Source organism: Ochotona princeps, chromosome 29 (assembly GCF_030435755.1).
Source record: "Ochotona princeps isolate mOchPri1 chromosome 29, mOchPri1.hap1, whole genome shotgun sequence".
Classification (NCBI taxonomy): domain Eukaryota; kingdom Metazoa; phylum Chordata; class Mammalia; order Lagomorpha; family Ochotonidae; genus Ochotona; species Ochotona princeps.
The window spans coordinates 289,920-306,702 of NC_080860.1; the positions used below are offsets into that span (position 1 = coordinate 289,920).

The 16,783-nt window shown below is 53.0% G+C and overlaps 2 protein-coding genes across 3 annotated transcripts in view; one reads left to right on the plus strand and one right to left on the minus strand.

The window, feature by feature from the left end:
- POLE (DNA polymerase epsilon, catalytic subunit) overlaps positions 1-11,207 on the plus strand; it is a 55,092-nt gene extending 43,885 nt beyond the window's left edge. Inside the window, exons 40-48 of the mRNA XM_058656684.1 lie at positions 710-835; positions 3,635-3,767; positions 4,958-5,132; positions 7,218-7,349; positions 7,451-7,644; positions 9,523-9,723; positions 9,985-10,110; positions 10,684-10,773; positions 10,874-11,207. Of these exons, the coding sequence (XP_058512667.1) occupies positions 710-835; positions 3,635-3,767; positions 4,958-5,132; positions 7,218-7,349; positions 7,451-7,644; positions 9,523-9,723; positions 9,985-10,110; positions 10,684-10,773; positions 10,874-10,987 (1,291 nt within the window). The 3' untranslated portion in view covers positions 10,988-11,207. The remainder of the gene's footprint in view (positions 1-709; positions 836-3,634; positions 3,768-4,957; positions 5,133-7,217; positions 7,350-7,450; positions 7,645-9,522; positions 9,724-9,984; positions 10,111-10,683; positions 10,774-10,873) is intronic.
- A 2,263-nt stretch (positions 11,208-13,470) lies between these two features.
- P2RX2 (purinergic receptor P2X 2) lies at positions 13,471-16,078 on the minus strand. 2 transcript variants are annotated; one of them, XM_036496390.2, is made up of 11 exons: positions 15,827-16,078; positions 15,515-15,650; positions 15,362-15,433; positions 15,196-15,271; positions 15,023-15,119; positions 14,772-14,852; positions 14,541-14,679; positions 14,262-14,392; positions 14,077-14,167; positions 13,923-13,988; positions 13,471-13,845 (listed from the first exon to the last, which is right to left on the minus strand). In XM_036496390.2, exons 1-11 carry the CDS (start codon positions 16,000-16,002, stop codon positions 13,546-13,548), a joined length of 1,365 nt encoding a protein of 454 aa, XP_036352283.2. In that variant the 5' UTR covers positions 16,003-16,078; the 3' UTR covers positions 13,471-13,545. The 2 variants fall into 2 exon arrangements, with proteins under 2 accessions (XP_036352283.2, XP_058512694.1); XM_058656711.1 differs by having other exon boundaries at positions 13,740-14,167.
- Between the last annotated feature and the right edge of the window lie 705 nt (positions 16,079-16,783).

A 16,783-nucleotide genomic window follows, 5' to 3' on the forward strand; every position in this document is an offset into this window, starting at 1 on the left:
TTCTCTCCATGTCCTTGGCCCATTTTTTGGTTTGTTTTTCCTCTGATTAAGAATTGGATGAAAAGTCACCATTTTTCTGTGATAAAAACTTATATTTTCCCCTTAAGCTTTTGATTATCTTTTTGCCTTTTTTGTGGCTAGTTTGGTTTTTTTTAAGATTTATTTATTTTTATTACAAAGTCAGATATACAAAGAGGAGGAGAGAGAGAGAGGAAGATCTTCTGTCCGATGATTCACTCCCCAAGTGACTGCAACGGCCGGGCCACGCCACCAGGCCCTGTGGCGAGTTTTTAAGACAAGTCTCATCTACCTTGTTTTTGTTTTAGGTTTATTATTTATTTTGAAAGGCAGAGAGAAGGGAGACACAAAGATCTTCCATTTGCTGGTTCACTCTGTAAATGACTTCAACAGCCAGGTGTGGGCCAGCCCAAGGTCAGGAGACAGGAACTCTGTCCTGGCCACGTCCTGTTGCTTTGACAAGAATCTGATCCAAAGCAAACCCGCCAAGACTCGTGTCGTGTGCAGCAGCCTGACCCCCAAGCCCTCCACATCAACCCTGTGTAAAGCTTTGCTTTGCTTACTCCTTGTATACTTAGGAGACTTTTCTACTTAGGAATCATTGGGTTTTTTTCTTGTGGCTTCTTCAGAGTTCTCTGTCTTCACTATGCACCATAGAGTCTGCTCTGTTTATTCTAAACTTGCTCCACAGGCTCATCTCTGAGTTCAAGCGCCTGGGGTCTTCAGTTGTCTATGCCAACTTCAACCGCATCATCCTCTGTACAAAAAAGCGCCGGATTGAAGATGCTATTGCCTACATAGAGTACATCACCAACAGGTATGTTTGTGGGGCAGCCCACTGTGACTTTGGAAAGGCTCCAGAAGGGTCCTTGCCTGTCCTGTGGCTAGATCAGGAGGCCCTGAGGAGCACACTGCACACCAAGGATGGTGGCAAGCTACCAGTGCACAGCCTGGTGGCCTCTTCAGGAATCTTGGAGTGTGCTGCCTCTGGCAAGAGGTTTCTATCAAATGATGTGCCTTTTTGGGCAGGAGAGCAGCAGTGCAGGGTGGTGATTTTAGGTGCTTGGGCTCCAGGAAGTGCACAGTAGCCACAGCTAGACATTGTGCAGCAGCTGCCAGCCTGCCTTTCCAGCCTGTTCCTCATTCCTCTAGAACCTGGCTGTGCTAATTGTACAGCACATGCAGAAAGAAGACAGCACAGCCGAGTTCCCTTGAACTTCTGCCACTTTCCAGTACAGTTTGTAACAGGAAGTTCACGCTCCCAAGGGCCGTCTACACTGAACATGAGTGAAGCCCTTTTCTAAGCAGAGAGATTATTTTTTATTAAAGATGTATTGATGTGCTTTATTATTATTTGAAAAAGAGAAAAAGAAAGAGATCTTCCATCTATTGTTTTACTGCCCTAATGACCACAACTGCTGGAGCCAGGCTGGCACAAAGCCAGGGACCAGGAACCATCTGCTGCTGCTTTCACAAGCCATTAGCTGGGAGCTGGATCAAAAGCAGAGCACCTGGGATTTGAACTGGCACTCCTGTAGAATGCCATGTCACTCCCACAAGTGGAGGCTGAACTTGTTATGCCGCCATACTGGCCTCAAGGAGACACAGAATCTGGATTAACATAACAGGGGCATCATTGAGGCTCGCCAAGCATGACTAGTCCTGGTACTGAATGGTAATGACAGTATGCGGGGAAAGCTGAGGTTTTGTTCCTAGACAGAGCACAGGTGCTGGAGTAATTTGAGCACTGTTGTCCCTCAGGCCTGCTGCTGCTTGGTGTCCAGAGGGTAGCCCTTGGATACACACAGCGCAGGGCTGAGGTACCGAGAGGCAGGCTGCTGTTGGAGGAGTGCTGTCTGGGTTATTTAGCTGCATCTTTAAGATACTATGATGTGGGGCCCGGCGGCGTGGCCTAGCGGCTAAGGTCCTCGCCTTGAACGCCCCGGGATCCCAGATGGGCACCGGTTCTAATCCCGGCAGCTCCGCTTCCCATCCAGCTCCCTGCTTGTGGCCTGGGAAAGCAGTCGAAGACAGCCCAATGCATTGGGACCCTGCACCCGCATGGGAGACCTGGAAGAGGTTCCTGGTTCCCGGCATTGGATCGGCACGCATCAGCCCGTTGTGGCTCACTTGGGGAGTGAATCATTGGACGAAAGATCTTCCTCTCTGTCTCTCCTCCTCTCTGTATATCTGACTTTGTAATAAAATAAATAAATATTTTAAAAAAAAAAGATACTATGATGTAAGCCTTTCTCCTTCCTTTTCCTGTGTATTTATTTTCCTTCTTTCTTTTTCTTTTTTTTAAAGGTTTATTTATTTTTGTTGGAAAGGCAGATATACAGAGAGGAAGATCTTCCATCCAATGATTCACTCCCCAAGTGGCTGCAATGACTGGAGCTGAGCCAATCCGAAGCCAGGAGCCAGGAGCTTCCTCCGGGTCTCCCACACAGGTGAACGGTCCCAAGGCTTTGGGCCGTCCTCAGCTGCTTTCCCCAGGCCACAAGTAGGGAGCTGCATGGGAAGCGGGGCTGCCGGGTTTAGAACTGCCGCCCATATGGGATCCTGGCGGGTACAAGGCAAGGACTTTAACCGCTAGACTGCACTGGGCCCTATTTTTCTTCTTTAAAAATGGGCCTTGGGTGCAGTGCACATCAGGTTTTGTCAATCCTGGGATGGCCACCTTGGCAAAGAAATAAGAGCGAAGAAGGTGGGCCAGTGGCTAAACCCTCCTCGCCTCGCACACCTGGGATCCCATGTACGCACCAGTTCGTGTCCTGGCTGCTTCACTTCCCAGCACAGTGATCCAGTGACTAAATCCTCACCTTGTATGCCCAGGATCCCATATGGGCACCAGTTCATCTCCTGGCTGCTCTACTTCCTATCCAGCTCCCTGCTTGTGGCCTAGGAAAGCAGTCAAGGACGGCCCAAAGTCTTGGGACCCTGTACCCACATGGGAGACCTGGAAGAGGCTCCTGGCTCCTGGCTTCAGATCAGCTCCAGCCATTGCAGCCATTTGGGGAGTAAACTGGTGATGAAAGATCCTTCTCTGTCTCTTCTCTCTGTAAATCTGCCTTTCCAATATAAATAATGAATAAATTTCAATAAATGAGAGGGTGAAGAATGTAGATGGTAGGAACCATTGTGACTCTTATAACTTGTGGTCACAAAGCAGGAGCTGTTAACTCCACCTGCTCCCACCGCAGACACTGGGCAAGTGGGTTCAGACACCTGCATCTCACAGGAGAGTTCCTTGGGTTGAATCCAGTTCCAGCTTCCTGCTAATACAGACCCTGGAAGCCATGGTGCTCCCACCCACATGGAAAACCCAGACCGCCTGCTTTCCACTTCCAGCCTGGTACAGCCCTGGAGGAGTGGACCAATGGGTGGAAGATTTCTTTGCTTCTTGAAGTGTGTGTGTGTGTGTGTGTGTGTGTGTGTGTCCAGTTTCCCTCTGTGACCGTGCACTCTCGGGGTGCAGCTGGCCAACTCTTTATGAAGTCCACTGTAAGCTCAATTCTAAGTAAGGGTGAGGGTGGGATGGTCTAAGAAGTATAAAGAAAGGAGAACGGGAGGTACTGGCTTCACTCAGGCTCTTTCTATTTTACTCCCTTGGCAGTATCCACTCCAAAGAAATCTTCCATTCCCTGACAATTTCCTTCTCACGGTGCTGGGAATTTCTTCTCTGGATGGATCCGTCCAACTATGGTGGAATCAAGGGCAAAGTGTCCTCCCGTGTTCACTGTGGACAGGTGAGAGCTAGTGGTGAAATTGAGAACACTGAGTGTGCAGGACCCTGGTCAGGTACAGGCGAGCCTGATTGTGCAAGAGCAGATTCTGCAGCCCATCTCATCAGCTGGTTGGTTAGAATAGAACTAGAGTAGTTACTGGTTAATGATATGCTTGAATTGCAGGACTAAATGGGAAGACTGTGGCTTCCCCTTGACTCTGTGGAGGATACCTTCTGAGAGGCACCTGGCTGGGACTTGGGGGGCAGAGCTGGGCTGGGCCTGTTGATGCCTGGACCTGTAGCCGAGAGGGGCAGTGTTGACTGTGGTGGGATGTGTGGCATTCTGAGTTCAAGACGTGGCCAGCTAATGTCACAGCATCCTGGAGCAGCTGGGACGGGGCAAGAAGATAGTCAGATACCCTGCACAGCAGCCCTCCCAATCGACCAAGAGGAGGCTGCAGGCAGGTAGGATTTGATGGGCACTCAGGCATGAGGGTTACAGGAAACTGGGAAAACTAGTGAGGACTGGAGATGCAGTAGAGTCTGCAGTGTGCCAGCAGCTCTGTAGGGGACTGACAAATAGGCCAAATGGCCATGTTCATGCGCAGAAGTGAGAGCAGCAGACCACATAGGGGGACAACTGCACGACAGAACACCAGCAGAAAGCCAGCTGCCTGAGGAGCTGCCATTTATTTTTCCCTTCCCAGGAGGTGAGGCTTTTACAGAAGCAGAGTCAGGGAGCACTAGTGCTGGGCCTCATGAAACCTGTGTTGGAGCTGCCTGCAGGAGTACTAAGACCAGATGCAGCACTGCCTAGAGCTCACCCCAGGGGGCAGGGCCAGGTAGTCCCATCAAGAACAGCCAGGCAGGCCCGGCGTGATAGTGTAGCAGCTAAAATCCTCTCCTTGAACATACTGGGATCCCATATAGGTGTCGGTTCTAATCCCGGCAGCCCCGCTTCCCATCCAGTTCTATGCTTGTGGCCTGGGAAAGCAGCTGAGGACGGCCCAAAGCCTTGGGACCATTCACCTGTGTGGGAGACCCAGAAGAAGCTCCTGGCTCCTGGCTTCAAATTGGCTCAGCTCCAGCCGTTGTAGGCACTTGGGGAGTGAATCATTGGATGGTAGATCTTCCTCTCTGTCTCTCCTCCTCTGTATATCTGCCTTTCCAATTTAGAAAAAAAAAGGTTAGCCAGGCTTGTCTCTGTTGTAGGAAGATCCTCAGGAAGGAGAGGCAGTGGAGGATGACGAGGAGGAAGATTCAGAGGAGGACGATGTGGAGGAGTCCCAGTCCGATGTGGAGGACTTACTAGAAAACAACTGGAATATCCTGCAGTTCTTGCCCCAGGCAGCCTCCTGCCAAAGCTACTTCCTCATGATTGTTTCAGGTGAGTCTCAAGCCCTGGGACAGCACAGCCCCAGATGGTTGACTGGGCAGTGGTGCCACAGGAAGGGGCGGTGGGAAGGCAGAGCTGGGAATGGGAGCTCAGGAGGCGGCCTCAGGGTCTCAGTCTCCAGGTTCCTTGCACTCGGAGTCACTGTCCTAACTGCCATCCCCTCTTATGTTTCCATTCTGTGTAATCATATACGTCTCCTGGAACATTTGTGCACACACAGTGACTAAAGAAAGCCCAAAATGTTCTGAATGAAAATAATCCCTTCCACATTTTTTTTTTTTTTGCTTCCATCTGCTGGTTCACTTCTCATGTCTGCAACAGAGCCAGCATGGAGACATAGCAGATAAACTGCTGCCTGCAACCCCAGCATCCCCTGTGGGTGCCAGTTCATGTTCCAGCTGCTCTTCTTCCAATTCAAGTCCTGTTAATGGCTGGAGAATGGAAGGTCTTTTTCTCTGTCTCCTTCTCTTTATAAATCAACCTTTCCAATAAAAATAAATAAATCTTTTAAAATTTTTAAAATAAAAAATTATTTTTCCTGGAAAGGCAAATTTACAGAAAGGAGTCGGAGAGAGAAAAGTCTTCCATCCACTGGTTCACTCCCCAAATGGCTGGAATGGCTGGAGCTGGTCTGAAGCCAGGAGCCAGGAGCCTCTTCCAAGTCTCCCATCCAGGTGCAGGGTCCCAAGGCTTTGGGTCATCCTTGACTGCTTTCCCAAGCCAGAAGCAGGGAGCTGGGTCAGAGCAGGCACTGCAGTTTGTATGCTGCCGACCCCATGAACTGGCCTAGTGGCTATGCCTACCACCAAGCCACTGGTTCTGTTTTTTCTTGCTCCTTTGGTCTTTACACTTCTAGGTTGTCTTTTGAAATGCTGTCAGACTCTGCTTGTGATTAGATTCTTTTTAAAGATTCTATTTATTGTACTTGAAAAAGTTACAGAGAGGGAGAGAGAAATAAAGAATTTCCACCTACTGGTTCACTCCCTAAATGGCCACAACAGTCAGAGCTGAGCTGAGCTGAGCTGAAGCCAGGAGCTTCCTCTGCATCTCCTGCATGGGGGCAGGGTCCCAAGGCTTGGGACCACCCTTCACTGCTTTCCCAGGCCACAAGCAGGGAGCTCAACTGGAAGTGGAGCAGCCAGGACACAAACCAGCCATCATATGGAATGCTGGTGCTTATAGGGGGAGGATTACCCAGTTAAGCAATCACACTGGCCCCCTAGAAGGATTTGTTTTTAAGCTGTATTTATTTTTATTGAAAACTCAGAATTACAGAGGAGAGACAAAGAGAAAGTTCTCCCACCCACTGGTTCACTCCCCAAGTGACTGCTCCGCCAGAGCTGAGCGTATCCAAAGCCAGAAGCCAGTAGCTCCTTCCAGTTCTCCCACGCAGGTGCAGGGTCCCAAGGGCTGTCCTCTACTATTTTCCTAGGCAACAAGCAGCAAACTAGAAGGAAAGTGGAACAGCCGGGACATGAACTGGCCCCCATGTGGGATCCTGGCACATGCAAGCTGAAAACTTTAGCCACAAAGTTACCATGTTGGGCCCACAAGAAAGGATTTTTAATCATTGGATCACTCCCTACATAGTCGCAACAGTTGGATCTGGGTCATTCTGAAGCCATGAGCTTCTTCCACGTCTCCCTCGTGGGTGCAGGTGCCCAAGGCCTTCATTCACCCTCTGCTGCTTTCCTAGGCTACCAGCAGGGTGCTGGATGGGAAGAGGAGCATCCGGGACTAGAACCAGCACCCATAATGGGCACCGGTGCTGTGGGTAGAGGATTAGCTGAGAAGCCAATGCGCTGACCCCATGGGATAGTGTTTTGAAATACTGTGCTGGTGCCAGGAGTCAGCCATGGCTTTTGTGGACAGCCACTGTTTCATATGCTATCCATTGTGGAGGCTGATATCCTGTAGTAATGAATCCTTCTCACTCCCATGTCTCTGACAGTTGGCTCATCTAACAATGTCACTAATGGGCTATCTTAACCCAGTCTGTGGCATGGCCAGCTCCAAGTTCACCAAGAAATTACTTGGCCAAAAGGGCCTGTAGCTTACCCCTACCTCTTTCTGCAGCATACATTGTGGCTGTGTACCACAGCATGAAGGACGAGCTGAGGCGCACTGCCCCAGGGAGCACCCCTGTGAAGAAGAGAAACTCCAGCCAGCTCTCCCAGGAAGCTGAAGGGGCAGCTGGAGCCCTTCCTGGTGAGCAGTCCCTTCAGGGGAGCCACTGCTGTGTGCCTCCCATGCTCCAGGTGGACAGGGAAGGCACTAAGTTCCTCCCCTAACATTCTGTCCCTTTCCAGGAATGATTACCTTCTCTCAGGATTATGTGGCAAATGAGCTGACTCAGAGCTTTTTCACCATAACCCAGAAAATCCAGAAGAAAGTCACAGGATCTCGGAACTCGACAGAGCCTTCAGACATGTTCCCTGTGCTCCCTGGTTCTCATTTGGTGCTCAGCAATCCTGCTCTGGAGTTCATCAAATGCGTATGCAAGGTGACATGAGAACATGTGTGTGTCAGGACACGAACCAGCACAGGGATCTGTCTGCTCAGAGAGGGGCCTGGGGTACGAGAGCCCAGTGTGTTGTGTGGATCATAAGCTCTGTGTGTTCGCAAACATCCCCAGAGGATGAAGATGCTCAGAGGTTATGTGACATTGGCGAGCTGGACCCAGAACTGGAGACCAAATTAGATGTGACAAGGGCTTGCCGGGTTGTGGGTACCTTTCTAGGATCGTGTTACCAGAGAGTGGCCCTGTATTCCACTGCCCATTATGTTACCTAACCTTCCCGTCAGTGACAGCAGTGCACCAGCCCAGATCAAGTGACTGCCGCAAGAGCAGGTGGTGGTGGTGAGATCTTCTAGTTTGCTATTTCATTTCCTCTGTTGGCTTCAAAATTTCTATGGTTCATTTTTCTCACAACATGAAGTTCCAGACACTGGAGTTTTCATAGTGGATGGAGCCTGTGCCATTGTCCCCCAGGGCCTAGGCCTTCCTCCAGGGCCTAGGTTTTGTCCCAGAAGTGGTTGTTGCAAAGATGGCTCCTTTCCATCTTGCCTCCTTTTTCAAAACTTAACTGGCATGGCATGTGTATGCAGGCCTGTGTCTAGAGTGTGTATTTTTTATGTTTATAGTGCTTAGTGTGTGATGTTTTGCTCAGAATTTTACAGTCTTTGTTCATGATGCCATGAGGGCAGTTAGGTTTCCCTCCCTCAGGGTTCTCAGGAAGATCTGAGGTAGAATCTATTGTTTCTTACTTAACATATGATAAATTCTCCACTCAAGTCCAAGTGTGTTCATCTGGTCACACTGAGATTATAAACCCAGCAAATAAGGATTTAGTTGGCTGCTCTATAAGAATTTCATTATAGGGGTCTTGTCTGCACGACTGCAGAGTAGCCAGGCAGAGATATTCCATTCACTGGTTAACTCACCAGATGGTCATTATGGACACACCTGAGCTGGTCCAAAGGCTGGAGCTTCTTCTGGGTCTCCCATGTGGGTGTTGGGGTCCAAGGAATTGTGCCATCCTATGCTGCTTTCCCAGGCCATAAATAGGGACCTGAATCAGAAGTGGATCAGCCAGGACAGAACTGGCACGCCTTTGAAATGCCTGTCCCGCAGGGTGGAGGATTATCCTATTATGCCACCACCTGCTTCCCACCACTCTACTGGAAGTTTGTAGCTTCTAAAGAGTTAACGAAAAGATGAGGAGACACTGAGCTCAATTGGCTAATCCTCCACCTGCAAGTACCAACATGCCATATGGCTGCCCATCATGTTCCAGCTGCTCCACTTCACATCCAGCTTCCTGCTTATGCTCTGGGGAGAGTGTAGAGAATGCCCAAGGCCTTAGGACCCTGAGCCTGTGTGGGAGACCTGGAAGAAATTCCCTGCCTCAGACTGGCTCAGCTCTAGCCATTGTAGCCATCTGGGGAGTGAACCAGCAAATGGAATGCCCTTCTGTCTCTCCTTCTCCATAAATTTGTCTTCCAATAAGATAAATAATTTTTAAATTATTTATAATTTCTAAAAAATTATATTTACAATTTATATTTTAAGTTGTAATTATGTCTCAGTTTATGATTGTGTGCACTATTAATGTAATTTTAGCATTATAAATAAATAAGTCTTTAAAAACAGTCAGCTGACAAGAGCTGGCATTGCAGAACAGCAGGTTAAGGCACTGCTTGGGATGCCAGCATCCATACTGGAGTCCCAGCTGCTCTGCTTCCAATTCAGTTTCCTGTTGATTCACCTGGAAGGCAGCAGATGAGGGCCCAGGTACTTGGGCCCCAGCCACCCACATGGTAGACCTGGATGGAAGCTCTCGCTCTGGAATTCCCTTCTGATGGGCGGGTACCTCTGCAGGTCCTGTCCCTGGACACCAACATCACTAACCAGGTGAATAAGCTGAACCGAGACCTACTGCGCCTGGTAGGTGTCGGCGAGTTCTCCGAGGAGGCCCAGTTCAGAGACCCCTGCCGCTCCTATGTGCTCGCGGAGGTCATCTGCCGCAGCTGTAATTTCTGCCGGGACTTGGACTTGTGCAAAGACTCTGCCTTCTCTCAGGTGAGACTTGGCCCCACGGAGCCCTGCCTGGTGGGCTGGGACATTCACATGTCAGACAACTAGAGTGGGACCGTGGCTCCTGCTGTCCCCACATTGGGGTTTCTCTGGGTCAGAAGCTGGGTCCTCCTGCTCATCACCGTGGTATACCCCAAAGCTACCCTGGTGAATGTGCACCCCTCCCCCAGAGCACCTCTCCTCAACACCATGGCCTCCTCTGGAGACTTGCTGGGGGACCACTCACCCCTCTCCTCCTCTCCCTAGGATGGGGCCATCTTGCCTCAGTGGCTCTGCTCCAACTGTCAGGCCGCCTATGACTCATCTGTCATCGAGATGGCCCTGGTGGAGGCCCTGCAGAGGAAGCTGATGGCCTTCACCCTGCAGGACCTGGTGAGTTCCCTCCCTGCATTGGCTCGAAGTGTCTGCGTGCTGATTTGCACTTGCGCGCAATCAGGAACTGATCCCAAGTTTTGCCCCAGTGTCCACTAAGATGGACCAGGCCACATCTAGGAGCCCAGTATGCTCACTCTGTCAACATCTGTAGGGCAAGAGCTGGCCTTATTGGTTTCTATGGAAGGAAACAGTCCCCATAATGAGCAGGGTGTGTGTGGTGAGGGCATCGAGGGAGACACCATGATGAGCAAGATGTGTGTGGTGAGGATACCGAGAGAACAGAAGGGGAAAGCAGTCACCAAAGCACCCTGCTGAACAGCCGGAAGGTCCTTCCCAGGAAGTGTTCCCACGGAAGGCATCGGACCTGAGCAAGCTAGAGCTCTGGAGAAATCCCCAGGAACTGGGGATCATCAGAAAGGTGATGGCATGATTTTGATGTAGCCTCCGATTTCATCCATAATGTGGCCTGGAATGCATACATCAGTTTCAGAGTTGCCCACATGTGCCCCTCCCGAGGAAGCCACTGTGGGCGTGAGGGACCAGTGCCCACTGGACTGCTGCTCATTTCAGGTCTGTGTGAAGTGCCGTGGAGTGAAGGAGACCCACATGCCCGTGTACTGCAGCTGCGCTGGAGACTTCTCCCTCACCATCCGCACTCAGGTGGGACTTCAGCTCCTGGTAACAGCCTCAGCTGAGCCTCACCCACTAGGATTGGGAAAGGGGGTGGCATAGGTGTCACTGTGTTTCCTCATTCCTGCAGATCTTCATGGAGCAGATTGGAATCTTCCAGAACATTGCCCAGCACTATGGCATGTCGTATCTCATGGAAACCTTGGAGTGGCTGATGCAGAAAAGCCCTCAGCTAGGCCCCTAGTAAACCAGAAACCCCCTGCTCCAGAACTCTGTCCCCGGCCCCAAGGAACCCCATCACCACCCCATCTCTCCACCACAGACCAAGGGAGTGGGGTTAACCTAGGTGGCACCACCGGACAGGAGTGGGAAATGGCTCCACCCTACCATGCACCTCCTAAAGTAGCTGTGGGCTCCCTACATCATTTCCCATCAATAAATGTGTTTCATGTTTTGCACTTTGAGATATGTACCCGACTCCCAGTCCCTTCTGCTTCTTGGGGCGTTGGGCTCTGAGGTGACATAGGGGCTGCTTGCCTTGAGTGGAGAAGCAGGCCTTCCCCGTATCCTCACAGGAACAGGATTTGGGCTGGTTTCTAGGAAACTCAGTCTCTAAAGCTGGCCCTGCCCTGTGCTTCTTGTGAACCCTTCCACTTGAGGGCAGGGTATGGGGGCAGCATCCCAGTCCAGGGCTGGCCGGGATGGGCCTGTAGCCCACCTGGTCCCCACAGAGAGCTTGCCTAGGTCACACAGGAGAGGAGGGACAGCAACACCTTTGTCCTCATTTCTGAGCTTCAGTAGAGCTGCTGGGGACACTGATCTCCAGTGAGTCACCCCCCAGGTTCCTGATGGCCAAAGGGGGACATCACCATCCCTTCAACGGTCACTAGAGGCCATGGGGCTTCCAATGGGCCCTAAGAGCAACCAGAAGCCACCCACTGTCTGTCCTGTGTTGATCTGGGCTTAGGGTCAGCTGTGTTAGAGCATAAAAAGGGAAGGTTTGGGTCTGATGTGGCTTGATCGGCTAATCATCCCACCTGCAAGTGCCATCATCCCATATGGATGCCGGTTCTTATCCCAGCTGCTCTACTTCCCATCCGGCTCCTTGCTTGTGGCCTGGGAAAGCAGTCGAGGACGGTCCAAAGCCTTGGGACCCTGCACCTGCATAGGAGACCCAGAGGAGCCTCATGTCGCCTGACTTGAGATCTGCTCAGCTCTGGCTGTTACCACCACTTGAGGTGTGAACCAGTGGATGGGATATCTTTCTGTCTCTTCTTGCTCTGTTAATTTACCTTTCCAATAAAAATAAATAGATCTTAAGAAAAGGAAAAGTTCCCACAGGTGTGGCTTCTCAGTGACAAGGGACCTCTCCTCAGCTTCAGCATCTCGCGTAGCTCAGGGTGCCTTTTCCTTTTCTCTGCGACACAGGAGTAGCAAGAAGCAGGAAAACCCAGCCAAACCAGTGTCCCACACACCACAGCCCACATGCCTGGCACCTCATGGCAAGGTATCCACTCACCTTGCTGCCTGACTACCGGTCACACTCTAGTTTCCCCTTTCTGTTCCTGTGGTGGATGTGTGCTGAACACACTGGCCCCTGGGAGGTGAGCAGGCCCAGCTCTATCCTACTGTCTGGGCATTCAGGCTGCTGGCGCAAAGAAACCTGACACCCACTGTGAGTATGGTCTGAGCAGAGTGGAAATACAATCAAATTAGGGCGGAAGAAGGAGGGTGGGGGGATGAGTTAACAAGTCTTCCTGGAAGCAGTGAGAGAGGGATCAGCCCAGGGGACAGTCATCTGTCCCCAGCAAGGCCTCCCAACAGCAGGACAGGTTGCTGAGACAGCTGAGCGCCAGCCAAGCCCTGACTCACTGAGGCCAGCTAAGGGGTAGGGCCATTTGAGGAGGCCGAGAGCTTGGAAATGGGACACTGATGTTCACCCTGGTTTCTGAGCTGTTGACAGGGACCCAAGTGGAAAAGCCAGTTTCTCTGAAACCAACAGTGGACACCTTGTAAGCTAGGAACCCTGGAGGGAGGGCTTAAATGAACAGGAACAGCCTGGCCACCTGAAGATGTCACTCGGGGTAAGGAGCTAGAGCTCCCCAATACCTGTTCAGAGATGAGACGGCACCTGCCACCATCACAAACGAGGTTTGCATGAGCGGACAGCACAGTGCCTTGCTGACTGTGATCAGCTGCCATTGAGCCAGGTGGCTGCCCCCGTCTAACACTGTAGCCTGATGGACTCTACTTTGCCACCCCTGCCGTGCCCTGCGTCTCTCCTGCCATGTGCTCTGCCCTACTGCTGCTGACATTTCCAGCACAGTGCAGTGTGGAATCCACTTTCCTCATGTACAGCAGCTGCAGGCCCCTCTGTCACCATTCCTTCTTTGCCTTTGGAAACTAGGGTGTGTGATCTTTGGCAAGCCTGCAGAAGCAAGTAGGTGCGCCCCAGGGGTCCCTGTGCAGTCCTGACTGGTATGTGTTGTACACCACGTGCATCCCAGCTGGGAAGAGGGCAAGTGATCCAAGCAGGGGACTGGTGACTACTACCTGCGTTGTTGACTGGCTCAGGTTTCCCAGGAACAAGGCAAGGAGGTTTTTCACAGGTTTATTGGACTCTGAGCACATGAAGGTTTGCAAAGGCTTGAGGTGATGAGGCTTGTAGACACAGGGTGGACAGGAGGGCAGCCTGAGGCAGGAGTGCCGCTCAGGGTGAGCAGGCCCCCTGCATGGTTTCCAGGGCAGTTGGGGGCTGTCTGTGACCCCACTGGCCCAGGTCTGCAGTACAGGACAGGAAGCTCAGAGTTGGGCCAAACCTTTGGGGTCCGGGAGCATGGAGTTCTGTTGGGGAGGCTCGGAGGCGAGAACCCTTTGCCCTGCACTCTGGTCAAGAGTGTCCATCTGCTCAGATGGGACAAAGAGGGGGCAAGGCCATGGGGCTGGGCTGGGGGGAGGAGGGGCCTGGCCCAACACAAGGGCAAAGGTCCCAGGCCAGCTACTTGGGGGCCTTGGTGTACACACCTTGTCAAATTTCTTATGGCTGTAGACTTTGTTTTTGTTCATGAACGTTAGCAAGATCCAGTCACACAGGAAGGAGCCCTGGGGCGAGCAGATGAGGGTATAAGGGCCTGGCAGACCCTCCACACCCACCAAGGAGCCCTGAGTGGGTTCCTTACCACCCCGATGGAAGTCAGAGCCGTGGCCAGGTTAATGACGGTAGGGATCAGGCTGAATCTCCCTGCCTGGGAGAACAGGATTGTCTTCATTCACCCTCTAGGGGCTCCAGGGAGGGCTGAGGGAGACGGGCAGGGCAGGGCAGCCTTCGGTCACCTGTCCGTGCACAATGATGTCAATGCGAATCCCATAGGCCTTGATGAGTGTGCGGGTGGTGGTGCCATTTATCTGGTAATACTTGGCAAACCTAGAGTAGAAGGACCCAGCAGCCCACAGTTAAACCCCCAGACCTGCCTGGTGCTTCTCACAGGGGTAATCCAGGCTTACTGGGGATCAGCTACCTGAAGTTGTAGCCTGATGAGGCGGGGACATGCTTGGGGTCGAGCCTCCGGAAGGAATACTTGGGGTTGCACTCTGAGGCCGGCAGGTCCAGGTCACAGTCCCAGTTGATGATGACCCCAATGACACCTCCCTGCGAGCAGAGAGAAGGAAGAAGCCAGGGGTCCAGCCCTGGGGCATGCCAAGGTCCTACTGGGTTAGGGTTCCCTTTGCCTGAACAGGGCCAGCTGGGCTGCAGCTGGGGCTTCCTGTCGCACCACCCCAGAAGCTCCTCGTCTCACCTTGTGTGCAAGCTCTGAGAAGTTCTCCCCAGCCTGCTCCACGATGAAGCCTAGCTTGAAGATGGGGCAGTAGAGGTCAGAGGTCTCGTCAAAGGTGCAATGCTTCAAGTAGTCGTCCTTGCGGCTCGCAATGTTACCCCTGGGGAGCAGCAGAGGGTAGGGACTGCACTCTGAGACCCGGGCCTCAGGCCCTTGCCCACCCCGTGCCCGGAACCACCCACAGGCTCTCACTTGGAGAAGTGGAATTTGGGGTAGTGGATGCTGTTCTTGATGAGGATAGTGAAGTTTGGTGCCATTCTACCCAGAAATTGGCTGAAGGGGCAGATGAGGGTTGTTCAGTTCCGGAGGGTCCTCTACACCCCCCCCAGGAAGAGTCTCTGTGTCCTGCCCCACTCCCAGCATTATTCTTTGGTTATGGAGCAGGAAGAGCACACAGACTCAGCTGAGGTCCTGGGGAGGTGGGGACCCCAAGTGCTACACACCTGACAGAGGCCCCATCTTCCACTGGGCACCAGCCAGACACCTCGCAGGTCCTGGCCGACCCGTGGTAATAGGGCAGGCAGCGGCCGGTGCGTGGCCCTGTGGAAGACATGGCTGAGGTGGAGGTGGGGGCACACCCTCAGCAGTGTCCCCGCCGGGGCTGGTGCACACTGACCGTTCCCCAACATGTCCAGTTCCCCAGCAGCACAGTCATCATCTGAATGGCAGGTGGCACTGGGAACCCTGATGCTCTGAAGCAAAGATGCCTGGTCAGGACCCCCAACACACACCCGCAGCTGAATAGCCACGCCACCCCCGCTGCACCTGGACCCTTGCCTTACCTCAGGACAGGTCCCCAGAGTCTGGAAAGGGGTGGTCTCAATCCTGGTGATGATGCTGAACACGCTGCCCCCCTGGGCTCAGAAAAAGGAGCAGTCAGCCAAACAGACCCCACCATGACCTCTGCCCCCTGGGTCAGCCGGAGCGGGCCATACCTCAGGCGGCTTCACGTACTCCTCTACATCCCACACTTTGTACACCGAGGTGGTGACGCCCTTGACCTTGCTGATGATGGAGCTCTCGGGCCCGGTCTCGCGGTCCTGATAGCTTTTCTGCACCAAGAACACGTACCTGCGGGGTGCCGGCGCTGGCTCGGGAAGGTCGTGGGCGCCAGCAGGACCCTCCCCTTTGGGACCGGGGATGCACCTCTGCGGGGTGGTCCAGCCCTGGTCCCCATCCCTTCCACGGCTCCTGGCTGGACGCCCGCGGCCCCGCGCCCCTGTCTCCCAAGGGACGACCCCGCGCACCACACGAAGTAGAGCAAGATGAGCAGCTGCACCGAGCGGTACAGGACCCCCAGGCGCCGGTTCCTCACCACCACCACCTTGGGCGTCTCGTAGTCCCAGAAGGCGGACCAGCAGCCCCGGGCCAGGCGCCGGACGGCCGCCACCCCTGCCAGGGGTTTGGGCTGCGATACGGCCATGGTGCGGACCTCAATCTGCGCCCCAGCTGCCGGGAGCCGCCCAAGCTTGACTGGAGGGTCCAGCCGCCGCTGGCCGGAGGGGCGCCAGTTGAGAGCCTGGGCGCTTGGGGGCGTGGACTATGCGCTCAGCCCCGCCCTCCCTGCACCGGGCAGGTGTCCCCGGCCAGGCAGAGTTTCGGGTGACTCCCAGTGCGGTGGGGGAGGTGGACATTCCGGGGACCTGACCTTCGCTTGCGGTCCCTGGTCTCCTCTCCTGCACCTTGTACTGGCTCCAAGCCTTGCTTTCCCCGCCCCAGGGCTCCCCCGGGGGCTACAGTGGCTCCTATCCTGGCTTTCCTCCACCTCCTGTCCACTGTCCTTTGCAAAGCCAACATGTCTTGTATGTTTTTCAAATGTTCACTTATTTTAAAGGCAATGTGAAAGAGGGAGGGAGGAAGAAGGGGTATCTTTGACTTGCCAGGAGCCAGGAACTCTGTGTGGGTTTGCCACTTGGATGCAGGGACCCACACATTTGAGCCACCCTCCTGCCTTCCCAGGGGTGTTGGCAGGGAGCTGGATAGGAACTGGAGCAAAAAGGATTAGAACCAAGCTGTGCACAATGGCCACCCCTCTTTGATATCCCCACTTCATTCGTATTATCTTGAGGCAAGTAAATTCCAAACATCCTAGTATTCTGTGGGAGGATATTTTACACTTTATGCTTCCCATGAGATTAACTCGGCACCTCCACGGACTACCACTTCGTTTAAGAGGGCAGGCCGCCGCCCCATGCAGGGAGCCA

What these genes read in the sequence shown, in the direction of transcription:
- P2RX2 (XM_036496390.2), bottom strand. Translation starts at nt 16,002, where the DNA reads ATGGCCGTATCGCAGCCCAAACCCCTGGCAGGGGTGGCGGCCGTCCGG. An exon ending in CTCTGGGGACCTGTCCTGAG is followed by an intron (nt 15,272 to 15,361) that starts GTAAGGCAAGGG and finishes TCTTTGCTTCAG; the next exon opens with AGCATCAGGGTTCCCAGTGC. An exon ending in CCCAAATTCCACTTCTCCAA is followed by an intron (nt 14,680 to 14,771) that starts GTGAGAGCCTGT and finishes GCTGCTCCCCAG; the next exon opens with GGGTAACATTGCGAGCCGCA.